Source organism: Lagenorhynchus albirostris, chromosome 3, assembly GCF_949774975.1.
Source record: "Lagenorhynchus albirostris chromosome 3, mLagAlb1.1, whole genome shotgun sequence".
Taxonomy (NCBI): Eukaryota; Metazoa; Chordata; class Mammalia; order Artiodactyla; family Delphinidae; genus Lagenorhynchus; species Lagenorhynchus albirostris.
The window spans coordinates 114777251-114801552 of NC_083097.1; the positions used below are offsets into that span (position 1 = coordinate 114777251).

The window sequence follows — 24302 nt, forward strand, 5'->3', positions numbered from 1 at the left end:
AATTAAGATATTTTAGATTGCTTTTTAACTGCTTATTACAAACCATTTGGGGAGTGGAAAAATATTTAAAGATTACTCATAATCCCATTATTCAGGGATTTTTTTTAAAAAAACACCTTTTCATAATTAGGAAAAATTGGAAACAAATCTCCAACAGGATTTGTTTAATTTTCGGTATATACAGTGAAATACTATGCAACGTTAAAGAATGGCATAGGCTCATGTGTGCCATGGAATGATGTTGAAGATATATTATTTCTAAAAATAAAGGCCTTCTAGCAAAAAAAAAAAAAGACATATTTAGTATATACCCTGCTCTAAAACGCACCCACCCACCCCTAGGAAGAGTGAGAAAGAATACTAGTTAATGTTCTTCTCAATCTTATCATGTGCCAAAACATAGTTTTAAATGTTCCACATGAATTATCTCACTTACTTCTCATAACAAAACTATGAGGTAGGAGATATTATCCCTATGGTGGGACTCAAACCATTATCTGTTTGATTTTAAAGTTCATAGCCTAAACTACTCACTATATTATGTTGCCTACTCTCAATATTGGAAAAAAAACCCATCTTGCAGAATAGTATGTATAATGTGATCTCAGTTTTATAAAAATAAAGTTATTTTCTCTGTAAGTGTCTATGCATTTAGAAAAATCTGAAGAATATATGCCAAACCTAATTCTAGCAGTGGGATTACAGGAAACTTCTTCCTGTTTTGTATATTTCTATTTTAGGTTTTTTTATTATTGCTCTTATAATTAGAAAAATAAAATTGAATTTTCAAAACAAAATTGAGAACAAATTACAAGTACATTTTTAATCCTGATAAAAATTGTGTTTTTAAATGTAAATTTTTAAACAAAAACTTCTTCTCCTTAGTGACTTTTGGGATGGTAAACCCACATATGTATTACTTAAACAAAGTTATGTCATCTCTATTTTTGGACACGTCTGTGCATGGTGAAGAAAGAATCAACTTTAAGTCTATTCGCAGCATAACTGACTTTTGGAAGGTAAGATGTCATGTGACTGTGGATGAAGTAGCTTTAGGCATTGCATAAACAAGCCTTTGGCACACATAGTAGGCACTTGATACATATTTATTGAAGGAATGAATAAAAATGTCATTTCTTTAAACTATTAGAATCAATCAACCACTAAGTGTTTATTGAGAACCTGTGTTCTCAGTGTGATAGAGTTCTTGTAACTTTAAAAAAGTGATATTTGTTTTTTTAACATTATCGTTGCATTTGGGAAATAGATTTCTTATGTGGGAGTTAGGATCCAAAGTCGGTCTAAAATTGTATACAGTGAAAATTACCGTTAAAAATTCCTTAAATTGGGCTTCCCTGGTGGCTCAGTGGTTGAGAATACGCCTGCCGATGTAGGGGACACAGGTTCGTGCCCCGGTCCGGGAAGATCCCACATGCCGTGGAGCAGCTAGGCCCGTGAGCCATGGCCGCTGAGCCTGCGCGTCTGGAGCCTGTGCGCCACAACAGGAAAGGCTACAACAGTGAGAGGTCGCATACCGCAAAAAAAAAAAAAAAATTCCTTAAATTGCCCATAAATTAAAATATATGTGATTTTGGTATACAGGCCTATACTCTTGTGTGTGTGTTACAGTAATGTACAGTATATAATAAAGAGTACATTTACAAAATATAATTTTATAGTGTTTTTAATTGCATAAGAGTATCATTCCTTTAGCATTAGAACAGACTTGTTTTTTTTGTTACACTTAACTTAGCAAGATGTTCACATTATGAGGAAAGAACAATTAAGGGAACAGCAGTTTCAGGTATCCTATGTCACAAACATTGGGACATACAAGGAAGAGGTAGGGAAGGCTTTCCAGAGGTGATCACAATTCAGTTGAGTTTTAAAGGATGAGTAACAGAAGACCATCCTAGGAAGAAAAAACGATATGTACTATAAGTAATGCATCATGTGGAACTATGTTTTGGCATTATAGGAATATAGGAGATGAGGTGGAAAAGACCAAACTATGAATTGAACAGAGGTCTAATCATGAATGCCATGCTAGGAATTTGAAACTTATCAAGGAGACAATGTCATTTCCTGAGAGTGAGAGAAGTGTGAGATAAGGCAAATGATTAGAAGTCATTGGCTTAGGCCAAGTGAAATATGAAAGAATGATAGGAAATTTTCCCTGAGACAAGAAGTGGAGCCCAACTGCTTCTTTTTTACTGTGCTGTCTTGAGGTATGTATGTGGCCAATGGCAAATAAGACAAAGGCAGGAAAGAAAAAAAATGAACCCTAGGCTTAGGATCTCTTAGAAGGAGCACATAGTGACAGAGACAGAAGAAGCAGTCACCACCACCAGAGTTGGAGAGGAAAGGGGGGACACAGATAACTTCGAGGTGAAGCCATGAATTGTGGCTATGACCAGTCCTGATATTCATGTATTGGGGGAGAGTTTTCAGTATACCTCTCGGAGAAGAAGGGTTATGGAACTAAATGAGTTAATACCCGTAAAGTGCTTAGAGCAGTACATAGTAAGTACTCAAGAAATGTTAACCATTTTCGTTATCATCATCAACATCATCATTTACCATTACCATTATTAATGGTAGCTTGGCTAAAATCACTGATTTTTATATTCTTATGGATAACATTATGAATGTAGATTCTGTTATACACTTGACATGAAATATTTTTCCCATAACATTTATTTTTCTATATGAAGTTTATGGAAGGACCCCTTTTGGAAGGCCTGTACTGGGACTCATGGTACAATAACAAGAGTTTGTATGACTTAAAGAACAGCAGTCGCATCTACTATGAGAACATACTTTTAGGAGTCCCCAGAGTCCGTCAACTAAAAGTCCGCAACAACACGTGCAAGGTCCATTCATCCTTTCAGTCCTTGATGAATGAATGTTATGACAAATACACTTCTGAAAATGAAGATCTGTCTGATTTTGGCCTTAAATATGATACTGAGTAAGTAGTATAAAATTACATGTAACTTTTTCTAGCAGTTACCATTGTATCTTCAAACAATTGTGAAAACATATTTATTTTCCAAATAATACCAACAGGGGCCTGGCAGGTAAGGAGACTGTTTCAGTAATAGTATCAAAAGAAGACTCCGAGATGCAGTGTTTAGAAAAGGAAGAGTAAACCTGGTTTTTTTGTTTTTTTTTTTTTTGCGGTACGCGGGCCTCTCACTGTTGTGGCCTCTCCCGTTGTGGAGCACAGGCTCAGGACGCACAGGCTCAGTGGCCATGGCTCACGGGCCCAGCCGCTCCGCGGCATGTGGGATCTTCCCAGACCGGGGCACGAACCTGTGTCCCCTGCATCGGCAGGCAGATTCTCAACCACTGCGCCACCAGGGAAGTCCACAACCTATTATTTTTTTTGTTTACCAAAGGATGTGAAGTGTTTTTTTTCCAACTGTGGTAAATGAAGTGCTAAGTCATATTGGACACAGGGCAAAGCGCCCATTTTTGCTTTTACAAAACTCAATCAGCTTTTCTGGCTCTGGCAAGATGCCCTCAAACACATTCCAAATGCTTCTTGGGATCCCTAGGGAGTGTCTTTGGTGTACTCTGTTGCTTTCTCACTCTGGCTTACTTCAGTGATATCTTCTATTGTCGCCAATGTTGAAAAGGGGCAGTTATGTTTTACAGACACTGCATCTGATGATACCCGCCAAAGATCTTATGGCCTTTGTTCTCCAAAGTGGCTGAGGCTACTGCTAGTGTAGACTCATGTCTACACTTTATATTGAAAATGTAAAAGCCCAAAGCCACTGACACTACCCCCGCTTAACACAGAAGCTGCTGGTATCATTGCTTTTAGGGTCATATGAAAATCATAGAGGCAAAAAATATATCTTTTTTAAAATTTGATATTTATCAGTGATGAAATATTTACAAAGTCCACCCTTTCCTACTCATAATTCCCACTCCAGAAGCAGCCACTTTTAGTTGTTTCTTCTTGTATATACTTCCTATTTCTGAATAATATGCTTATACTATTTCTTGATTTTATAGTTTTATATATCTATTGTCTCTGTCATGGAAAGTGTCTGTCATATATCCCTCTTATGCCACTCCCTCCACATACACACTTCCTGTTCCTCTTAGCCTGTAGTTATACTGTAATTTTTGTTAATCATTAGTCGATGTTTATTTTATAAATATGAACAGTGATTACATTTCCTTTCTTGAACAACTACCTCTCTACCCCTAGGATTGATCATTGCTTTGTGGGTTTTGTTGACTTATTTTTTCTTTCTATGAGTTTTGGGTGTTCTTGAGGGCAACAAAGTGCTTGTATAATTCTTATAAACCTAATAAATTCATAAGTATGGTGACACATTCTCTTAAATATTATACTATCATAACAGTACTACACACTATTTCCCTTTCAATGAAAAATTACAAGATAAGTCAACTATTAATTACACATTTAAATTTGATCTCAAGACTAATCTGTTAGGTATTCTAATATTCCAAATTTTCATAACAACTACAAATAATTTAAATACCAAAATTAACATTATGGATTTAGAATTTTAATGTGTCATTTCCTGACAAACAAAATAAGAATCAATTTGTGCTTGTTTTTCTTTCTAAAATGTAACATTCATTAATTAAAACCAGTATAAAAAATTGGAAGTAGGAGAGGGTTGGTGTAATAAATGTTCTTGTTTCAATTTAACAATCATATGGAAAATGCTCAAACATACAACTATGGAATTTTCATTAAAAATGAGTATTTTATCTTAGTGTTGTCACTTTTCTCTGCTGAAAACAAACATGGTGTTACTAACAGAAAAACAAGTTTAAGCAGAGGATCTTTGGATAATTGTTCAGATCTGTTTTAGGAGACTGAATAGGGACTAAAATGAAGAATCAAAGCTTTACTTTTTGATATTGCATAACTAAGTTAAAAGTAGAAAGAATGGAAACAAAATTTAGTTATACAGATTTTACTTTGTGTACTTTCATTAAAATAAGATACCTATATAACAATATAGACATTGTAACAAAGTTTTTATTTATTGGGCATTTATAAATGGTATATGATCGTTAAAACACAGACTGTGAAGCATCTTTTTCCCCATACTGAGACAGATATTTCTGAATCAAAACCCTGGATATTTTTGTCCTACTCAAAGACTAAAGATCTCGTCAGATAACAGAGACAACATGTTAAAGAAAAAATCCGTCATTATTTTCTAGATTTCAAGTTCCCTGAGGCAACAGATGGATTAAAAAAATTTTTTTCTCATAGTATGTAGTCCAGTGTGTTGCCCACAATAAGCACTAAACAATGAAAACATATTCAATCTTAATCCTTTTAGCTTAATCCTTAACTCACCATCTTACTTCAAAATTACTATAATACTTATGAACTTAGTACTTTTTTTTTAACTACTACTTTCAACCAAAGGTTAACTTAAATTCTTAGATACTTCTCCATCAGGCTTTCTCATCTCTCCATTATTCTTTTTATATCTAACAGATGGAAGTACTCTGCTCCTATTATCAACTCCCCTTGGCATTGGGGATTTACTGGTGTTTACCGAAATGGGGGATATATTTTCACTTTATCAAAATCAAAATCTGAAACCCTAAACAAGTTCATTAATCTTCGAATGAACAGCTGGATCACAAGAAGCACTAGAGTTATTTTTATTGATTTTTCATTATACAATGCTAATGTAAATCTGTTTTGCGTCATCAGGTGAGTTACTCAAAACCTCTTATTAGTATACTGAATTTAAAAGGCACCCAGAGCCCTCATTAAGGTTTCCAGTTTGTGCATGTTTGTACTGAGATTAAAATCATAAGCTCCAAAATAAATATAATGTAATTCTTCCAATAATGATAAAGAAGAAAGAGCAACATCATATTCATTGTTTCAGGATATGTTCCGAAACATGAAGAATTACATACAATAGGTTAGTTTTATATTGCTTAAAAATATGTAGTCTTATTTATTGCCATTCTGCAGTTGGACATATCTAACATTTAGTCCTAATGATTTCTTCCTTTAAATCAGATCATTCAAATCTGTTGATTTCCTTTCAGAATAAGCTTCTTTATTAAGTTACTCATTTTTGTCTCAAGAATGAATAATTTAAAATTCAAACAATATATAACAGTAGCCAGCATCCCAGAAATGATTACAGCCAATGGTGATTTGCAAAAATAGCCCCAATTCTTCACATCTTTGCCATGTAAATTTGCAGTGACCTGTCACCCAGGGCAGGGTGCACTGCCCCAGAACTTGATTCTGGGTTCAACCAGGTGACTTTCTTTGGTCAATGGAATGTCAGCAGATATGATACAAGCAGAAGCTTGAAAAGGGTTTGTAAATTAAAACGTGCCCTCTTGCACTTCTGCTATTGCATGAGAAGGACATGCCTGGGCTAACCTGTTGGACCCAAGAAAAAGATGACAGACATCCCCTCTCACAAGGAGGAGGACAGAGAACCAACCAAAGAGAAAAAATTATTTCTGTAGGTCTGATTACCTTAGGTAATCTGCCTAACCTGGACCATGCTATTTGGCTTAGGCCTGGGTTCTAGAATCAAACACTGTCAAAGCAAATACGATTACTGTGATTGAATCTGCCTGGGGATTGAATTGGCTTCTGCAAAGGGATCTGAGAATGAGTGAATGCCTGATACAATTAGGGTTCTGTTAGAAAGGAGGAATGGGATAATGAACGCTAGACAGGCAAACAATAGTGTCCACTAAGTCTCAGTGAGCTACTTTTTTCTCATGAGTCTTACATTTTTACTCTGGAATATGGAATTGGCATTTACTCTGACAGGGGAATTTTCCCCCTGTGCAACAGTGATGGTGAAACATAATCATGGTCTTTAAAATTTGTAAAAATGAAAACAAATGAATTACCATCAGCAGCCAATGGACATTTTACCTTTTATGTTATAGTATTTTCTTTCAGGGAATCAGCTTCTTACCAACATTTCCACCCTTCCCGATAGTCCTGGTAGGGATAAAGTGAAGAATACAAATCACTTCTATGTCCTAAATAAGAATAGAAACAGTGGGGTAATTGGCTTAAAGTCGTATGAAGAACTCCTTGTAATACTAGATTAAGTCCATATTTTCTGTCTCTAGGTTTTGTGCTTATTCTATGTTACCTTTAATTTTTTGGCATATTTATTTATTTATTTGTCTCTGCTGGGTCTTAGTTGTGGCATGCAGACTCCTTAGTTGCAGCATGCATGTGGGATCTAGTTCCCCCACCAGGGATCGAACCCAGGCCCCCTGCATTGGGAGCACAGAGTCTTACCCACTGGACCACAAGGGAAGTCCCATCTATGTTACCTTTTAAAATGTTATTTCTTAGAAACTTTAGCAGATTTTGAAACTTTTAACTGGTAGTATATCTAATCAGTAGTTGTATGGGAGCATATTGCTTACACTAAGACTTTATCCACTTATTTTCCCTTTGTACACATATCTGGCAAACTAAACTGAATACTCATCATTTTTTGCTTTTTGTTTACTAGTCTACACTTCAGATCAAAATACTGAGTTTCTTTCACTTCACTCACCCAACATTGCGCACATACTATACGCAAGGTGTAAAAACAAATTCCTGTTTTCTATTTGTTAACTGGTTGTTTTGTTCTTGGTTTTGGTGGTTTTTTGCTTTTGGGGCCACACCTTATTCCAGTACCAATAAGATTTGCTAGTATCTTTAGGTAGGAATAATTACATCATGGCATTGTGATAGAGATGCTGGTTCCTTAAATTACTGTCAATTCTTAATTATCTGCAGTTGTGGAGAACACTAGAAATACAGTGAACTGCCTCAAAATCCTTTTATATTTAGTATTGGAATTAATTTTTATATTTCTATTTGCATATAGATCTTTGTATCCAACATCCAGTGCCTAAAGTTAAACAGAAAACATTTGCTTTAGTAAAATATGTTATCTTGACATTTAGAAGCAAGAAGTATCTCTGATAAGCTAAAGGGGGAGAGTGTATTTCCCTCCTCTGAAATAGTAAAAAATTATGTATTTTGGGGGGGAGTCCTGACTAATAACAGTAATTAACAGTATAAAATGTTCTTGAACATCATCTTGTTCTCCTGTAGGGATAAATTAGTATCCCAGTTATGAATGAGCAATCAAAACACAGAGTAAAATGAATGTCTAGCTAAAAATCACATCTTTCTTTTTCATTTACATTGGTCTTTGACCACTGGGAATTTTCAGAGTACCAAAAAAAGTGGAGCATTAAAAAAGAAGTAATGGAGAAAGTGACGTCACGCCAAGGGCACTGGCTCCCAGAGGCGCAGGCAGGAGTTGGGGGGCTAGGGCTCTTTGGCACCTAGGTTGAAACTAGTTTTGTGTGTCTGAGGTCTCAGCTGGGAGACCTGAAGACTGGGTCTGTGATCATCTGAAGGCTCATCCACTCACAAGTTGAGTGGTTGATGCTGATGGGTGCTGAGGAACTCCATGTGATATTTTCACATGGACTAGTTTGCACTTCCAAAGAGCATGGTAGATGAATTTGAAAGGGTGAAGACTAGAAGTAGATTTGCAATATTTTCCTTTGGCAGAACAGAATTCCATTAGAGCAACTTTCATTGTTAGAGAGAGGAGAGAGAGAGAAGCCTCGTTTGTTGACGTCACTTGGTTCATGAAGCCTTCACCTAGAAGTGAAGCTGCTGAACAAACCTTGAGAAGAATCATCTCCTGCTTCAATCTGCTGCTGGATAGGAACTAATCAGAGAGACAGAGAGGCAGAAGACGGAGAGGACGGTGTCCAAGGCTTTCGTGATCACAAATCTCGCCTCCACTCCAACTCCCTTTATACTTTTCTTGCAAAAATAATAATATAAATAAGGAGGTGGTGGGGTTTCCAAAAACAAAAATCATAACCTTCAACCATCTGGGGAAGGCAAAAATCCCATCCACCTCAACTCTCAGTTCGAAAGTAAAGTTGTACCGCACGCAATCAGGATGTTACTTAAGAGTGCTCTTAAAAGAACATATGGGGCTTCCCTGGTGGCGCAGTGGTTGAGAGTCCACCTGGTGCAGTGGTTGAGAGTCCACCTGCCGATGCAGGGGACACGGGTTCGTGCCCCGGTCTGGGAAGATCCCACATGCCGCAGAGCGGCTAGGCCCGTGAAACATGGCTGATGAGTCTGCGCGTCCGGAGCCTGTGCTCCGCAACAGGAGAGGCCACAACAGTGAGAGGCCCACATACCACAAAAAAAAAAAAAAAGAACATGTGTGTGGCTGAGAGGGTCATGGTGCTCTGGGGTGGAAGAGCCGAGTTCAGGACATTGGTCCACCAGAGACCTCCTGGCTGCACATAATATCAAACGGCAAGAGCCCTCCCAGAGATCTCCATCTCAATGCTAAGACCCAGCTCCACTCAACGACCAGCAAGCTATAGCACTGGACACCCTGTGCCAAACAACTAGCAAGACAGGAACACAATGCCACCCATTAGCAGAGAGGCTGCCTAAAATCATAATAAGGTCACAGACACCCCCAAAACACACTACCAGACCCAGTCCTGCCCACCAGAAAGACAAGATCTAGCCTCATCCATCAGAACACAGACACCAGTCCCCTCTACCAGGAAGCCTATACAACACACTGAAATAACCTTAGCCACTGGGAGCAGACACCAAAAACAACGGGAACTACGAACTTGCAGCCTGCGAAAAGGAGACCCCAAACAGAATAAGTTAAGCAAAATGAGAAGAAGGAGAAACACACAGCATATGAAGGAGCAAGGCAAAAACCCACCAGACCAAACAAAGGAAGAGGAAATAGGCAGTCTACCTTTAAAAGAATTCAGAGTAATGATACAAAACATGATCCAAAATCTTGGAAATAGAATGGAGAACATACAAGAAATGTTTAACAAGGAACTAGAAGAACTAAAGAGCAGACAAACAATGATGAACAATACAATAAATGAAATTTAAAATTCTCCAGAAGGAATGAATAGCAGAATGAGGCAGAATGGATAAGTGACCTGGAAGATAAAATAGTGGAAATAACTACTGCAGAGCAGAATAAAGAAAAAAGGATGAAAAGAATTGAGGACAGTCTCAAAGACCTCTGGGACAACATTAAATGCAACAACATTCAAATTATAGGGGCCCCAGAAGAAGAAGAGAAAAAGAAGGAACTGAGAAAATATTTGAAGAGATTATAGTTGAAAACTTTCCTAATATGGGAAAGGAAATTGTCAATCAGGTCCAGGAAGTGGAGAGAGTCCCATACAGGATAAATCCAAGGAGAAACACGCCAAGACACGTATTAATCAAACTATCAAAAATTAAATACAAACAAAAACTATTAAAAGCAGCAAGGGAAAAATAACATACTAGGGAATCCCCTTAAGGTTCACAGCTGATCTTTCAGCAGAAACTCTGCAAGCCAGAAGGGAGTGGCAAGACATATTTAAAGTGATGAAAGGGAAAAACCTACAACCAAGAAACAAGAAACATCTCAAATACACAACCTAACCTTACACCTAAAGCAATTAGAGAAAGAAGAACAAAAAAAAACCCCCAAAGTTAGCAGAGGAAAGAAATCATAAAGATCAGATCAGAAATAAATGAAAAAGAAATGAAGGGAACAATAGCAAAGATCAATAAAACTAAAAGTTGGTTCTTTGAGAAGATAAACAAAATTGATAAACCATTAGCCACACTCATCAAGAAAAAAAGGGAGAAGACTCAAATCAATAGAATTAGAAATGAAAAAGAAGAAGTAGCAACTGACACTGCAGAAATGCAAAGGATCATGAGAGATTACTACAAGCAACTATATGCCAATAAAATGGACAACCTGGAAGAAATGGACAAATTCTTAGAAAAGCACAACCTCCAAGACTGAACCAGGAAGAAACAGGAAATATAAACAGACCATTCACAAGCACTGAAATTGAGACTGTGATTAAAAATCTTCCAACAAACAAAAGCACAGGACCAGAATGATTTACAGGCGAATTCTATCAAACACATAGAGAAGAGCTAACACCTATCTTTCTTACACTCTTCCAAAATATAGCAGAGAGAGGAAGCCTCCCAAACTCATTCTACGATGCCACCATCACTCTAATACCAAAACCAGACAAAGATGTCACAAAGAAAGAAAACTACAGGCCAATATCACTGATGAACATAGATGCAAAAATCCTCAACAAAATAATAGCAAACAGAATCCAACAGCACATTAAAGGATCATACATACACGATGATCAAGTGCGGTTTATCCCAGGAATGCAAGGATTCTGCAATATATGCAAATCAATCAATGTGATAAACCATATTAACAAATTGAAGGAGAAAAACCATATGATAATCTCAATAGATGCAGAAAAAGCTTTCAACAAAATCAACACCCATTTATGATAAAAACCCTCCAGAAAGTAGGCATAGAGGGAACTTTCCTCAACATAATAAAGGCCATATATGACAAACCCACAGCCAACATCGTTCTCAATGGTGAAAAATTGAAACCATTTCCTCTAAGATCAGGAAGAAGACAAGGTTGTCCACTCTCACCACTATTATTCAACATAGTTTTGGAAGTTTTAGCGATAGCACTCAGAGAAAAAAAAGAAATAAAAGGAATCCAAAACAGAAAAGAAGAAGTAAAGCTGTCACTGTTTGTAGATGACATGATACTATACACAGAGAATCCTAAAGATGGTACTAGAAAACTACTAGAGCTAATCAATGAATTTCGTAAAGTAGCAGGATACAAAATTAATGCACAGAACTCTCTTGCATTTCTATACATTAATGATGAAAAATCTGAAAGAGAAATTAAGGAAACACTCCCATTTACCATTGCAACAAAAAGAATAAAATACCAGGAATAAACCTACCTAAGGAGACAAAAGACCTGTATGCAGAAAACTATAAGACACTGATGAAAGAAATTAAAGATGATACAAATAGATGGAGAGATATACCATGTTCTTGGATTGGAAGAATCAACACTGTGAAAATGACTATACTACCCAAAGCAATCTACAGACTCAATGCAATCCCTATCAAACTACCAATGGCATTTTCACAGAACTAGAACAAAAAATTTCACAATTTGTATGGAAACACAAAAGACCCCGAATAGCCAAAGCAATCTTGAGAAAGAAAAACGGAGCTGGAGGAATCAGGCTCCTGGACTTCAGACTATACTACAAAGCTACAGTAATCAAGATAATATGTACTGGCACAAAAACAGAAATATAGATCAATGCAACAGTATAGAAAGCCCAGAAATAAACCCACGCACATATGGTCACCTTATTTTTGATAAAGGAGGCAAGAATATACAATGGAGAAAAGACAGCCTCTTCAATAGTGGTGCTGGGAAAACTGGACATCTACATGTAAAACAATGAAATTAGAACACTCCCTAACACGATACACAAAAATAAACTCAAAATGGATTAAAAACCTAAATGTAAAGCCAGACACTGTAAAACTCTTAGAGGAAAACATAGGCAGAACACTCTATGACATAAATCACAGCATGATCCTTTTTGACCCACCTCCTAGAGAAATGAAAATAAAAACAAAAATAAACAAATGGGACCTAGTGAAACTTAAAAGCTTTTGCACAGCAAAGGAAAACATAAACAAGACGAAAAGAGAACCCTCAGAATGGGAGAAAATATTTGCAAATGAAGCAACTGACAAAGGATTAATCTCCAAAATAATACAAGCAGCTCATGCTGCTCGATATCAAAAAAAACAAAAACCCAATCCAAAAATGGGCAGAAGACCTAAATAGACATTTCTCCAAAGAAGATACACAGACTGCCAACAAACACGTGAAACGATGCTCAACATCACTAATCATTAGAGAAATGCAAATCAAAACTAAATGAGGTATCACCTCACACCAGTCAGAATGGCCATCATCAAAAATCTACAAACAATAAATGCTGGAGAGGGTGTGGAGAAAGGGGAACCCTCTTGCACTGTTGATGGGAATGTAAATTGATACAGACACTATGGAGAACAGTATGGAAGTTCATTAAAAAACTAAAAATAGAACTACCATATGACCCAGCAATTCCACTCTTGGGCATATACCCTGAGAAGACCATAATACAAAGAGTCATGTACCACAATGTTCATTGCAGCTCTATTTAAAATAGCCAGGGCATGGAAGCAACCTAAGTGTCCATTGACAGATGAGTGGATAAAGAAGATGTGGCACAGGGCTTCCCTGGTGGCACAGTGGTTGAGAGTCCGCCTGCCGATGCAGGGAACACAGGTTCGTGCCCCGGTCCGAGAAGATCCCACATGCCGCAGAGTGGCTAGGCCCGTGAGCCATGGCCGCTGAGCCTGCGCGTCCGGAGCTTGTGCTCCACAATAGGAGAGGCCACAACAGTGAGAGGCCCACGTACCGAAAAAAAAAAAAAGATGTGGCACATATATACAATGGAATATTACTCAGCCATAAAAAGAAACAAAATTGAATTATTCAATTCAATTGAGGTAGATGGACCTAGAATCTGTCATACAGAGTGAAGTAAGTCAAAAAGAGAAAAACAAATTCCGTACGCTAACGCATATATATGGAATCTAAAAAAAAAAAAAATTGTTCTGAAGAACCTAGGGGCAGGACAGGAATAAGGACGCAGACGTAGAGAATGGACTTGAGGACACAGGGAGGGGGAAGGGTAAGCTGGGACGAAGTGAGAGAGTGGCATGGACATATATACACTACCAAATGTAAAATAGCTAGTGGGAAGCAGCTGCATCGCACAGGGACTTCAAAGCGGTGCTTTGTGACCACCTAGAGGGGTGGTTTAGGGAAGGTGGGAGGGAGACGCCAGAAGGAGGGGAATTGGGGATATATATATATGTATAGCTGATTCACTTTGTTATACAGCAGAAACTAACACAACATTGTAAAGCAATTACACTCCAGTAAAGATGTTTAAAAAAATAGTAATGAATTGAGCCCATAACCCTGAGAAAACATATTCTGTACAAAATAAGTGATTAAAGTACACAACATCACTGACTAGAAATATCAATCGCGTTAGGTACTGAAATATAAATCCTTGAAATGCAGTGACTTTCACAAACCTCATTTTACAGATTGGTGGCAGAATTCCCTGCAACTGGAGGAATACTTACTTCATGGCAGTTTTACTCTGTGAAGCTCCTTAGATATGTTAGCTACTATGATTATTTTATTGCTTCCTGTGAAATCACATTCTGTATTTTTCTTATTGTCTTCACAACACAAGAAGTCCTAAAAATAAAAGAATTTAAATCTGCCTATTTCAAAAGTAGTTGGAACTGGCTAGAATTACTACTTTTGGTGGTAAGTATATATTCACAGATATGGTTGAAGGGAATCACATCTGAACCCACCAGTGAGAGAGGTTTAAAAAGCACCTCCCTCATCCAGGACTTATTTTAAAAGCTTTAAGTATCAATAATAAAATGAACTGTCATAGTACATACTAATGGTGTGCCTCCAAAAGGGAGAAATCTATTTTTTTCTCTCTGATTTGGTCCTTGGCAGGACTAGCATAAATCTAGAGGAATAAGTGATTCCATATGTATTATGATTTAGGGGGCACAGTAGGTCTCCCTACTCCCACTCAAAAAAATGTATTCCTCTCAGGGCCTCATGTTGAAAATAATGATTCTTTTGGGACAAGGTCCTTTAAAATGTACTCTTGTATGTTGCCTAAATCTGCTTTCCTCTTTACACTGGATTTTTAAATAGGCAAAAGACAAGCCTAGGCAGAATACAGAAGGGGGGATAAGGTTTGAGCAGCCAGAGCATAGCTTGTAGGCACAGAGGATGCCACCAGGATTGGGGAAATAATCCTTGAAGAAACTCCAAAGACTGCCAGTTCTTATCACTGGAAAATACTAAAATAAACATAGAGGTGTGGGTAGGGTGGAACAAATCGTAAGAGCTTGGTTTTAGGAACAATGAACAAATATTCTGGCTTATACAACCTGATCTTTCACTCTTATTAGCCCTTAGTTATAGCCAATCCAGTATCTATATATATTTGTTTCTCAAAACCAAATTGAAAGTTTCTCAGAGTCAGAAAGTGTGCCATCTACCTCTCTGGTAACCACAGTAATGCTTAACATAGGGTACAGCATTAAATGTTTAACTGAGTATTTTAGGGAAGAGAAATCAAAGGAAAATTTTCATGACAGAAAACTCTGATACCTGAAATAATCTGGTTCTAAAATCCTCTTCTAAAAGAGCTGTTAAGAAGATCTAAAGGGGTTTATTTTTTTGGAGCTGTAAAAAATTTTTTATTGGAGTGTTACATAGTGAAAAATATTAAACTCTTAGGTATCATGTAGTTATATGGAGCAGAAACCCTTACAGTCTAGTCAGAATTATATAATCATTTTATACATTTGTGTTTTATGACTCAAAGAAACAAAAAGTCATATAGATTAGGATAGCCAGGCAGTCAGTATTTTGCTACTTTTATGATAATTATGCTACCTTAAACCTCTATAAATTAAGGCTTACTTTCATTTACGTAAAAACCTGTCTTATCTCTCCCTCCCTTTTTGTTGAATTTTGATGAACTTTTTCATGTGTTTATTCATAAGCTGCAGGAGCTTTAGAGGTAATCTCTAATTTAACCCTTCTTATTTTCCCATTTAGTTGTGTTTTGTGGCCGTTTTCTTCAACTTATACTGTAATATACAAACTTCTCTCTTGCTTGGACAACTGTTAAAAAGTACTGAAAAATATTCAGACTTCTATTTTCTTGCACACTGGCACATTTATTACAACAATATAATTGCCATAACCATCTTCTTTGCATGGATAAAGGTATTTATATTTTATCAGATATAACATTAGATATATTTTATTATATTAGATAATAAAATGGGAACTTAAACTACAAAGTTATGAAAAAACAAAAGGATATTCTTACCTATACAGTAATTTTTTTATACAGTAAATTTTAAAGTAATAATTGCCAGCGAATCCTCAAACACCCCAACTGTCATGAAGCATCTCTTTCAATTTCAAGCAGATTTCTTCTGAAATTAATTTACTCTAATCATTATAATTTTTAATATTCTCCTATTTCAATTAACTTTGTTCTTTTTCAGATATTCAAATTCATAAGCTTTAATAAGACAATGTCTCAGCTGTCATCAACCTTGTCCCGCTGTATCAACGACATAGTAGGATTTGCCATCATGTTTTTTATAATATTCTTTGCTTACGCTCAGTTAGGATTTCTTGTTTTTGGATCACAAGTTGACGACTTTTCCACTTTTCAAAATTCCATGTAAGCTCTTAGCATAAATGTAATTTATGCAGTTTTATCCAGTTTATAACAAAAAAAGCATGAAAAGGCCTATAAGTACTGACATAAGCTTTAATAAATTAAAAAATGGTTTGATATTTTCACTGATGGCTAAATATCTGTCACACTCAAAGTACAGTTAGGCATTGAAAGATCCAAATGGATGGTGTTATCCACTTTTCAAGTGTTACCAGGTCAAGCTAGAAAAATATTTTTTTACTTTTCAATAGAAGTGAAAATTTTACCTAAGATAAAAGGAACTGGCTCCATGTCTCTGTAGCATTTATTCTCTGGGCAAAAGAAATCGTAAGCGTTTTCTTTAGAGGGCTCTACCTTTAGAATCCTTTTATTGATATTGACCTGATTATCCTTTGCTGATCTGGCAAAGCTGGATTTTAAAAATAGCTTTATACACGTAAAACAATCAGCAGATAACTAACTGATTAGGTAGAATCCCTAGAAAAATATTGTCTTTAAAAGTGAATAATTTTAATAAATTTACTTTCAGTTTTGAGTAGGTAAAACAAGTTCTGTCTGTGTAAAAAAAATATGATAGTCTAAAATATCAGTTCTCAAAATGTGTCCTGTGCAATCTAGACCAAGAAAGACCGTCTGGGGGAAATGGCTTCACTTTGCATCACTCTTGGAAATTCGTAGTGCATGGTAACATATGGCTCTGAGAAAAACTGCAATAACTTTCCCTTTAGTTAAGAATTCCTCAAACTTGTCCATGGCCCTTTTACTCAATTTGGGGTAAATTCTGGTCTGAAAAATTTCTTAGGTTGCCCTCTTTTCATCATCCACATGTAAATACTGTATTATCTAAGTACCAATTAATTGCATGAAATTTAATAATATTTTTCTGAATAACCCTTTACTAAATTAGTAGTGGAAAGAGTGGACTAGCAACCAAGAGGATATAATTCTACTTTCCAATTCTGCCACTAGCTATTTAACTTTTCTAGACCTTAATTTCTTTATCTGTAAATGAAGGGGCTGGACTAAATCACTCCCAAAGGTCCTTTCCAACTTCAAATGACCTATAATTTGAGAAGTCTAATTACCTTATCCAGAGTGAATAATGTTTGCAGTTCCAACAATTTCTTGGTCCTTTCCTAGGATCTTAATTCAAGTGTTAATAATAAAACTAAGTAGTATTGGACATTAAATATAAATGTAGTTATTTACAGAACCTTGGAAATTTGTGTTACTTTGGATAATGGGAGGAAAGAAAGTATAAGGCACAAAGTAAACAGATAGAAAAATTTGAAATGGATTAATGAGGGGGGTTCTGCTTTTGGTAATGATGTGCTAGGTTATTCAAATCAACCTCTTCACAATTTAAAAAGCTGGATGAAATATAGGAAACATTTAAGAACTAACAAAAAATTGAGTGGCCAAAATCAGAAAGCAAGAACCTGGAAAAGTAAACTCAGCATCCGAAGCTACTTCTGCCCTGAAGGCTTTTTTTTAAAAACTGATAAAAATTTTAAATTGTGTATAACATAACATAAAATTTACCATCTTAACCACGTCTTTTTTTTTTAACCGTTTCTAACTGTACAGTGAAGTACATTCATATTGTTCAATCATCACCATCATTCATCTCCAGAAATCTTTTTATCTTGCAAAACTGAAACTCTATACTCATTAAACAGGAACTCTCCATTTCCCTCCCTACCCCTGCCCCTGGCAACCATCATTCTACTTTTTGTCTCTATGATTTTGATTACTCAAGGTACATAGTGGAATCATACAGTATTTGTCCTTTTGTGACTGATTTATTCCACTTAGCATAATGTCTTCAAGATTCAACAATGTTGTAGGATATGTCAGAATTTCCTTTTTGAAGCTGAATAATATTCCATTGTATGTACATACCACATTTTGTTTATCCATTAATCTCTCAATGACACTTGGGTTGCTTCCACGTTTTAGCTATTATGAATAATGCTATGAGAACATGGTATACAAATATCTCTTTGAGATCCTACTTCGAATTCTTTTGGGTACATACCCAGAAGTAGAATTGCAGGATCATATGGTAATTGCATTTTGAATTTTTGAGGAACTGCTATACTGTTTTCCACAGTGGCTATTCCATTTTACCTTTCCACTAACGGTGCGTGTTTCAATTTCTCCACATCCGTATCAAAAATTGTTATTTTCTGGGGTTTTTTTTTGACAGTAGCCATCCTAATGGATGTGAGGTGATATCTCATTGTGTTTTTGATTTGCATCTCCCTACTGATTAGCAATCTTGAGCATCTTTTCATGTGCTTATGCATATGTTGGTTCACTTGATGGTATCCCACAGGTCCCTTAGGCTCTGTTCACTTTTCTTGAAACTTTTTTCTTTCTGTTCCTCAGACTCAATAATTTCAATTGCCCTATCTTCAAGTTCACTGATTTTTTTTCTTCCGCCTATTCAAATTTACCTTTGAATCTCTCTAATGAATTTTCATTTCAGTTATTGTACTTTGCAGCTCTAGAATTTTTTTGGTTTCTTTTTAGGTTTTCTATCTTTTTATTGCTTTTCCATTTTGTTCATACATAGTTTTCTTGACTTACTCCATGTCTTCTTTTAGTACTTTGAGGATCAGCCTGAGGTGTAAACTTAAGGTCTTCTCAGGTCTTTTCTGAGCCTGTGCCATTCCTTGGGCATGCATGGTGACTGTCTAATTTCCTCCATGTATGCAGTTGTTGTTGTTTTTTAATGTCCTAGTCTTTTTTTTTTTTTTTTTTTTTGGCTGTGTTGGTTCTTTGTTGCTGCGCGTGGGCTCTCTCTAGTTGTGGTGAGAGGGGGCTACTCTTCCTTGTGGTGCATGGGCTTCTCATTGTGGTGGCTTCTCTTGTTGTGGAGTACGGGCTCTAGGCATGCGGGCTTCAGTAGTTGTGGTTCGCAGGCTCCAGAGTGCAGGCTCAGTAGTTGTGGTGCACGGGCTTAGTTGCTCCGTGGCATGTGGGATCTTCCTGGACCAGGGCACAAACCCGTGCCCCCTGCATTGGCAGGCGGATTCTTAACCACTACGCCACCAGGGAAGCCCCATGAATGTCCTAGTCTTTAATATCTGGCTCCCAAAGGGGAAAAAGAGAAAAATGAAGGAGGGAAGAGCATTGGGCCTCTCAATCCCAAGGACATTGCTTCAGCCGGAGAGGGAGGGGCTTGCAACAATGCAGGGAGATGCCTGCCTCTGTGATCAGAAGCAGCAATCAGCAATCAGAACACAGACCCTGATGTCTGGACAACAGGGTCCTTCTTGTCCACCCTGGCTCCCACAAGCTGTGTACAAGCTGCTCTAGAAATACATGCAGGGCTACCTGCCATAGGCTGGGGGGTAGGAGATGGGTAGCTGCTGCCAAACTAAAAGTTTAAATTGACCCAAACTGCCCAATCCTTTCCTGGAAGTTGTAAGCCTTCAACAGACTCCAGAGTTCCAAAATAGTTTCATCAGAAAGATTGTGCCACTGTGATTGTTATCTAGGTGGTGAGACAGATTCCTAGTGCTTCTTACTCCATCTTCCCCAAAACCTCCACCATGAAGGCATTTTTGTTGATCCAGAAGAAACAGTTGAGAAATTGTGTTTCTAGTTACCTCTCAAGGATGAGACAGAAGACAAACCCAAGGCCTGTGTGTGTGTGCTGGGGAGTGGGGTTGGGGGAGAGGAGGAGTGTCTGATAACCTCTCCACACATAAAGTAGGGAGCCTGAACTGCTACAGCCTCAAGTTAAAAGTAAATCCCTCAGTGACTTGACTTGAAGTCTGGGTTTAGTCACCTAGGTATCCAGGGAACCTCATGTCTTGAATTTGGATTAAGATGGTCCCAGGCTGGAATGCCCATATGCACCTGCAGACACACACACAAAAATACCTCTCTGGAGAAATATATTTCATCCTAAGCCCTTCAAGTATAATTTACTGCTCATGGTCAAAGATAACTTGGTACATAAGGAGGAAAAATTCGTAAGCAAGAACCAGCAGATACAACAGACAACAGAAACAGACTCAAAGACTTCAAATACTGGAATAATCAATAAGTACTATATTTAGAGAAATAAAACACAAGTCAGAAAATATCTTTAGAGAGAGAACAGGATGGTGTAAAAAGTGACATTACTTGAAAAAGTATCAAACAGAATTCTAGAACTGAAAATTAAAGCAACTGAGATTAAAAGCCCAGTTGACAGGTTTGATAGCAAATGAGACATAGATGAAGAGAGAATGAGTAAAATGAAAAATAGGTGAGAAAAAATTTTAAAGTGGCACAGAGAGGCAAAATGTTCAGAAAATGACAGAAAGGATAGAATGAGAAGGCCTAATATATGTTTAACCTGAATTACAGAAGACGACACAGTGGAATAGAGGCAATATTTGGAGAAGGCTTAGGAATACCTACCACCCAGTCATGCCTGCAAGTGAGAGACTGGGAAGTCAGATTAAGCATAAATGGTACATTATTATGAAACCGTCTGTAAGCTATTTTAATTCAACGAGAACTGTAGAAAGTTAACAGGGGTATCAAGAAGTTAAAAAACAGTGTTTTCATTCAGTATAATCTGTATCCTGAAGAGTCATGGTGTTCCTTTTAGCTTGGGGAGGGGGAGGGGAAAGGCATTTGTAAGTCTCCAGTTCCTATGTGATTATAACCATTCAGTAATTGCTTAGGTTTTTGTTATTCACACTATTTACAGAGCAGAGGTATGTGGATACTTTCTGGAGAGGAGAAATGCTGACTTGAACTTAAGGATAAAAAATTAAGTTAAAAACACTAAAACAGAACCTCATATTCTCCTATGCCAGAGAGGAAAAAAAATTTTTTTGATTTGCTGAGAAACTTTGGTCTCCTAATTCAGCATTTCTCCTTCTATCTTGTGTAGAAGAGCATTAGAATCCACTATTAGAAGCTGGATAAACACTGTATGTATGATTTAGTCAGGTCTCAGGTACTGAGGATGAAATTCCAGAAAACTCTGAGTCCTAGGACTCCAAATAGCTGATTTCTTTGAATACATTTTCTTCCTTCATTGTACATAGTCCTATGCTCCCTTCATGTGATTGGCAAAAGCAACAAGGAACAAGAAACATTCCGCCCTTTGACCAATCATGCAAAGTGTCTACATACTATTAAAAACTCCTTCCCAGATCTCCCCTTAAAATAAAGAACTCATATATATATATATATATATATATATATCATATATATATAATTTATAATATATCCGTGGTGTGTATGGCAATACCACTGCAAACTAATGATGAGAAAACAAAATAAAACTTCAGGTTATGAAATCCTAATTCTACCTCTGCTACTACTATGCTCATTCAAAGCCTTAATTTCTTAATTTTTCCATCCTTAAAGTTAATAAAATGAAGATTTATAGTATTTTCAATGCTATTTCACTTCAAAGCCAAGCTTTTATACTTATTGGAGAAAATAAAATAAACCTCGGGATCATATTTGAGGATCACTACCAGCACTTGTTTGAGACTTAGCAAGTGACAAATTGTTGCCATTTTTATTTCAGCAGAAGAGATGCAAAACTTAAGCATACCATTGATATTAGAAATTGTAGGGCTCTTGGGTATATGTACAAGTTGAAAATCATTTATTGGAAAAGGTCAAAGTATTCTAAGTTTTATAAGGGCACAGGAATGGCTAAAGAGGCCACTGTCAAGACAAGCTGGTAAGCAGGCATCTCAAGGTTCAAATCTTGGAGGTGAACATTGGGTTCATATTGATTGAATAAATTGAAGCCCATCATTTCCTGAACTATCTGTTCAGCTATTAAGTCTTGGCTTTCTTTAGGGGAATATTCTACATCCAATTTTATAGAACTCTGTGCTAACAAAACTAAAGCCAGAGAACATTGCCATATGCAGCTAGGTACTTTCCTAGGCACATTAGTAACCCCCATCTGTTGTAATGTACGTATGAAGAGATATAGTATTCTCTAATGGTTTTCTTTCTTCCCATAAAAGATTCACACAATTTCGTATTGTTCTTGGAGATTTTAATTTTGCTGGAATTCAGCAAGCCAGTCGTATCTTGGGACCCATTTACTTCATCACTTTCATCTTTTTCGTGTTCTTTGTCCTGCTGGTAAGAATGACCATATATGTTCCCCTTTTTTGCTTACATTTTTCAGAATAAAAAATATAATTACCAATTTAGAAGAAATTATAGTATCACTGCTTAGCTGTCAGAACACTTTACATTTATTAAGAATGGTGTAGATTCCTAGTAATCCAGGGGGTCCAAATGTTTTCAAGCTGTCCAATGGAGAATGTGATCATAATAGTTACCATCTGGGTGGTTATTGTATGCCAAGAGTGTACTAAATCTTTTACACGTATAACTTGAAAGTTCCAGGTCTCTCCAGCCTGGGACATTTCATACCAGTAGGTATGAATTAGGCCATTCATATTCTGCCCATATTGCAACAGCTTTTGGCCCTTATGGATGAAAGCTCACACCCTGGTAATTTTTAGGAGTCCCCAGGATGGGTCTCTCACATGTGCTCAGGACAAATCTATTTGGCCTTCCTAATCAAGGAACCTTGCCTTTCTACTCAAGGCACTGCTACTGTCCTCCATGAAAACATTTTTTTGTCACACACAGCAGTTATCCCCTGATTGTGGGCAACAGTCCTCACAGTGACAGATCTGAGCCACAGTGAAAGGTGGAGAGGTGGGCTGGGAGTAAGAATACCCTCTCCACAGTTTTGTTTGTGTTATCTGGACATTAATAGTTGTAAGAGCCCTAGTAAAACTGTGCATTTAAACAGCTCTATAGAATTTTAAAGAAAAAAAAGAAATACCCTTATGAACATATATTATTCTAAGTTTTCTTCTGATATGTAACATTAATACATTTTTATATATATATAATTAACCAATGTATATGCACTATTTTACATTCTGCTTTTCCCATTTACCATAAACATACTTGCCCATATCCACACACTACACATTTCCCATTCTACTATATTATATATAGTCTGCATAGTCGTATCTCTTATTGAGCACGAGTTACTTTTAAAATTTAAATCTAATTTTACAAATCCCAGCACTTGTCAAAGTCATTAACAACATTTAAACTAAATTTTTATTGAAATACTTCATTTGAATATTTCTCCCCAGAACATGTTCTTGGCAATAATTAATGATACCTATTCTGAAGTGAAAGCTGACTATTCAATAGGCAGAAGGCCAGATTTTGAACTTGGTAAAATGATTAAAAAGGTATGTCAAATTCTTCTAATCAGAATTCTAAGACCAATCTTGTTCAGTTTATACTCTTGTAGTTTGAATAACACCTAAACCCCAAGTGGTAGTGCAGGGAGGACATTTGGGGTTTTTTGTTTTGGCCCACGGTTACTTATATTTGTATTATTTCAGGACCAGGAGAAATGTTCTCTGGCTTCAAAAATGTGACCAAAATTATTTCAGAGTTCAATGTATCAAAAAGCTACTGAGCACTAAATGCAAAGCACTTACTCTCTTCCCTCCCAAAGTTTTCAATTTAGATGCTGGTAAATTCCTATGAACAATCTGAACTCAGAACTCCTTTTGCCTTACCTTCCTCACTTTCTGTAGTGGCAACACTCTCCTCAGTCACCCCTGGCTCAGAACCCTTGAACTTTTTCTTTGTCCCTTATAATGGTCTGTTGCCAAGGCTTGTGTGTAAAGTTCACCTCTGTAGTTTTTGCTCACATTTGTGGAACTCAAAGACACTTTGAATTCTAACTGCCACCACTACATTAGGTACTTAGTACTTTTCACCCGGACTTCTGTATGGTAACATCTTCTTAACTGTTATAGCCTCCTTCCTGTGCCAGCCCAGTTTTGATCATATCACTTCTCTGCTCAAAATTCTTCAAAGTTTCCCTGGGCTTGTCAAAATAAGTCCAAATTCTTTATTCAAACATTCAAGGGCCTTTTCTAGTCTCACAGTCTCAACCTATCTTT

General features: G+C 36.8%; 1 protein-coding gene across 6 annotated transcripts in view; it reads left to right on the forward strand.

The window, feature by feature from the left end:
- Positions 1-24302, forward strand: part of PKD2L2 (polycystin 2 like 2, transient receptor potential cation channel) — a 59898-nt gene that overhangs the window by 2996 nt on the left and 32600 nt on the right. For 4 of the 6 annotated variants that reach the window (XR_009539584.1, XM_060143671.1, XM_060143672.1 and 1 more), the window contains exons 2-9: positions 886-1019; positions 2715-2971; positions 5504-5725; positions 14120-14348; positions 15675-15845; positions 16133-16314; positions 22314-22434; positions 23475-23576. Coding sequence is in view for 5 of the 6 variants with exons in the window: in XM_060143671.1 (XP_059999654.1) it covers positions 886-1019; positions 2715-2971; positions 5504-5725; positions 14120-14348; positions 15675-15845; positions 16133-16314; positions 22314-22434; positions 23475-23576 (1418 nt within the window). In the remaining variant the exon portion in view is untranslated. The remainder of the gene's footprint in view (positions 1-885; positions 1020-2714; positions 2972-5503; positions 5726-14119; positions 14349-15674; positions 15846-16132; positions 16315-22313; positions 22435-23474; positions 23577-24302) is intronic. The other 2 variants (XM_060143674.1, XM_060143676.1) reach the window with 2 other exon arrangements.